Genomic DNA, 4059 nt, shown 5'->3' with positions numbered 1-4059 from the left:
TAAAGTCTTTACCATAAGCGGAATTTCGATTCTAAAGAAACGGGACACAATATAAACTAAATACACACACACTAGCCCACCCCACCCCCAAAACTCCAACTGACGTATCATTTTTATTCCACAGTAAAGCAGATCGCCAAGTTATTCGATTACAAGTACGAAGAAGACAGCGTGAACCCCTATGTGGCCGGCTTCTGAGGGTGTTGGTGTATGCTGCTGCCCTCAACTCGACGCTACGTGAGGAGGGTCTTTACTGATGGTCGCCATCGTAAAAAACATGTGAATAGAACTTTGATTGTGAGTTGATTGTGTGGTGGTGGAGGGTGGATGGGGGGTGGATGGGAGGAGATAAGAGAGAGAGAGAGAGAGAGGTAGTGGGATAGGAAGAGAACAAAGAAATCTATCAAAACGGAGGTGGTGTAGGAGGGAAGAGGTGGTGGGGGGGACAGGTATTTGAGAGAATAATCCATGTCTCCGTGGGTATTCTCGGGTTGTGTACCAGCTCACCTCATTAACTCCAGATCACGCTAGAGGAGACGTATGGGTGTGCTGTTGATAGGTGGTGGCAGGAGTCGGGTGTTGGGAATGTGGGATTTCGCATATCAAAGTGAGGCTAGAATCCACAGGAATGAAGGTATGATTATGCGATGATTGATTCTTATGTAATGATATGTGTTTATTGAACATACTATTACTACTACTACTACTGCTACTACTACTACTACTACTACTACTACTACTACTACTACATACTACTACTACTACTACTACTACTACTACTACTACTACTACTACTACTACTACTACTACTACTACTACTACTACTACTACTACTACTAACCTAAGTCTTCCCCTACTTCCCCGACAACAACGTAGTACCGCCGTGGTTCACTGGCAACATCTCCATCGACGCCAGCGGACAGGAAGGCTGACTACCCCTCCTGGACATGAACCCCCACACAGGCGTCTTTGAGGTGAGTCTGACATATTTTACCTTATTTTACCCATTTTAGCTTATTTTCTCTCTCTCAGCTTATTTTAAGGGACGAATCTTACAAATTGTATGGTTAAAGCTAATTTTTGTTTTATAGCGTATTTTAGGACATAGACTTTGCATAACTTTGTGTTTTAAGCTTATTTTGGTAATTTTTTCGAATTTTAGGACATAGTATCTAAGCTTATTTAGGTAAACTAATATTTAGGACCAATTCTTTAAGTGGCGGTGAATGGGACAGATACTTACTGAATTAGACGATGTGTTGACATGACAAAGTTTACCCTCCTAGTGATCAAAAAACGATTGTACACCCAGTAAAAATATTACTCGGCACCGTGTATATTGTATCCCGCAAGGTGATACAATAATATTTAGTGGTGTACGTCTTCTTTCTTTCTTTTTCTTTCTTTCTTTCTTTCTTTCTTTCTTTCTTATTATTATTATAATTTTTTGCTTCTTCATATTTTTTTCCCGAGCAAGTAAAAACTCTCTCTCTCTCTCTCTCTCTCTCTCCTCTCCTCTCTCTCTCTCTCCCCTCCTCTCTCTCTCTCTCTCTCTCCTCTCTCTCTCTCTCTCTCTCTCCTAGTATTTCCGATCATCGCTTCAGAAAATTAGTGCTTTTGTTTGGTCACCATTACCTGACCCGGAACGCATGGTTTGACTGTTAATGGAAGCAACCGGCAATTAGTATGTGTATACCAGTAATGATGTGATTATATAGTTAGGGTTTATTTGTGGTTTTTAGATTGTTGGTTATTGGGTGGTTTATTGGTGGTTTTTGACGGTGATTTTATGTTGTAGTGTAGTGTGTGTGTGTGTGTGTGTGTGTGTGTGTGTGTGTGTGTGTGTGTGTGTGTTTACCTGCCACCCTTAGACAGCTGAGTTAACATAGTTGTAATAGATATCAGTTGTAACCCTAACCTAACTAACCCAATTAAAGTAACCAAATATAACCTAACCTAACCTAACCCAACCTAGCTAACTTTGTAACCGAAGAAACCCAACCACACGGCGTCTTTACAACAGAAGCATCAGTTGTTAACAGCGGGCTCAAGGATCAACTACACTGTCTAATTACAGTAATTAAAAGAAGTTACCTACATCAAAAAGGTCTCTAATTAGTGTTGAGAATTTGTTCCCTGTTGCGTCTGGGAGATACTGAGAGATAATGGGTGGAAAGAATGTTGAAGATAATGGGTGGAGAGAGATATTGAGAAATTGATGGTGGAGAGAGATATTGATTGATGGTGGAAGATATTGAGAGATTGATGGTGGAAGATATTGAGAGATGATGGGTGAGAGATATTGAGATAATGGGTGGAGAGAGATGTTGAGAGATTGATGGTGGAGAATATTAGAGATAATGGGTGGAGAGATATTGGGTGAGAGATATTGAGATGGTGGTGAGAGAGATGTTGAGAGATTGATGGTGGAAAGATTTTGAGAATTGATGGTGAAGAGACCAGATATGGTAGAGATATTAGGGTGATGGTAGAGATATTGAGAGATTGATGGTGAAGATATTGAGATTGATGGTGGAGATATTGAGGTGTTGGAACAAGAGATTGAGGTGGAAGATATTGAGATTGATGGTGAGATATTGAGATTGATGGTGGAGATATTGAGATAATGGTGGAGATATTGGGTGGAGAAGAGATATTGAGAGATTGATGGTGAAGAGATATTGAGAATTGACGGTAAGTAGGAGAGATGTTGAAGATTATGATGGTGAAGAGATATTGAGAATTGATGGTAGAGAATGTTGAGGTAATGGGTGGAGAGAAGAGATATTGAGAGATAATGGGTGGAGAGAGATATTGAGATTGATGGTGGAGAGAGATATTGAGAGATTATGTGAGAATAATATGTGATAACGGATTAAGAGAGACAGGAGAGAGACAGGAGATAGGGAGATGGGGATACATGCTGATATAAAAGTGAAGGAGGAATGAAAGGAGGAGACAGATAAGACAAGAGAAGTGAAGGAGATGTGAGTTGTTGTTCAATCTACTCCACTATCCTCTCTCTCCTTCTCCTCTCTCTCCTCTCTCTCTCTCTCCTTCTCCCCTCCTCTCTTTCCTTCTCCTTCCCCTCTCTCTTGGTTTTTTTTTTGTTTCCATCCTCCTTGTAGCAGATGAAGAGTAAACACTACAGGAATCATAATAATTTGAGGCAAAATAAATGGTTGAAATTCAGGCCAATGAGAAGGCACAATTCATAGCAACCAACGACCAATCACCATTCCGCGAAATAAAAACGGTTGCTAAGGACGCCAGAAGTGGGTGGAGCATCGTCGATAAGTCCAGTTAAATCTTTGAATAATTAATGAAGTCTGGTTCCGGTATCAGTTCACCACTACCTACCACAATACACTCTACCACCACCACAATACCACTACCACTACCACCACCACCACACTCTCTTCCACATTTCCCTTCTCTAACTCTCAAACTGAATCTGTTTCTAGAACTCCATCATTACATCTACAGATCTGTGGCCCTTTAACCGTTGATTCTTGATGAGTTAATAGAGGCTGCAGAATAAGTAAATAGGTTTTTAGTCGCCAAACCACTGTCTTTTGTGTATTTATTAGAATTATATTATATACAGTTCCAGTATATATAACCGTAACTTATATCACAGGTAAGGTAGCTATAATACCCGTCGAGAACATTAATATATCCGACATCCACGATGGCTCCCAACAACGTCTTCCTCTAGCAAGGTTGTCAAACTACCTCGCACTAGGTGGCCGAAGAGCCGACACGCCAATGCTAACTCAGCACTAAGTGACATACTTCCCGTGTTCACCTTACCACGTGCTCTCTACCATGCAGCCTCATAGCTGGTGGAAAGATTACAGGGGTGATAAGTATAACACGTCAAATGGTCGCTTACATAATATACCACTTCTGCTAGGACTATTACATCCTAGTCAAATTCAATAATAAAACTCTGTATTACCAATTACACTCCAAATTAGATAATCTTCAACAATCACATTTGGATGCAATTTCTGTCAAATTCTCAAAATAGATATGCTAGGCCTCACCATTTCACTA

General features: G+C 40.5%; 1 protein-coding gene across 1 annotated transcript in view; it reads left to right on the top strand.

Moving 5' to 3' along the window:
- The first annotated feature begins 868 nt into the window (after positions 1-868).
- Positions 869-4059, top strand: part of LOC121864461 (receptor-type guanylate cyclase gcy-28-like) — a 30286-nt gene continuing 27095 nt past the window's right edge. The window contains exon 1 of the mRNA XM_042363481.1: positions 869-974. Within this exon, the coding sequence (XP_042219415.1) occupies positions 948-974 (27 nt within the window). The 5' untranslated portion in view covers positions 869-947. The remainder of the gene's footprint in view (positions 975-4059) is intronic.

This window comes from Homarus americanus, unplaced genomic scaffold (assembly GCF_018991925.1).
Source record: "Homarus americanus isolate GMGI-L3 unplaced genomic scaffold, GMGI_Hamer_2.0 scaffold17735, whole genome shotgun sequence".
In the NCBI taxonomy this organism is placed as follows: Eukaryota; Metazoa; Arthropoda; class Malacostraca; order Decapoda; family Nephropidae; genus Homarus; species Homarus americanus.
This window is presented reverse-complemented; position numbering and strand designations above follow the sequence as displayed.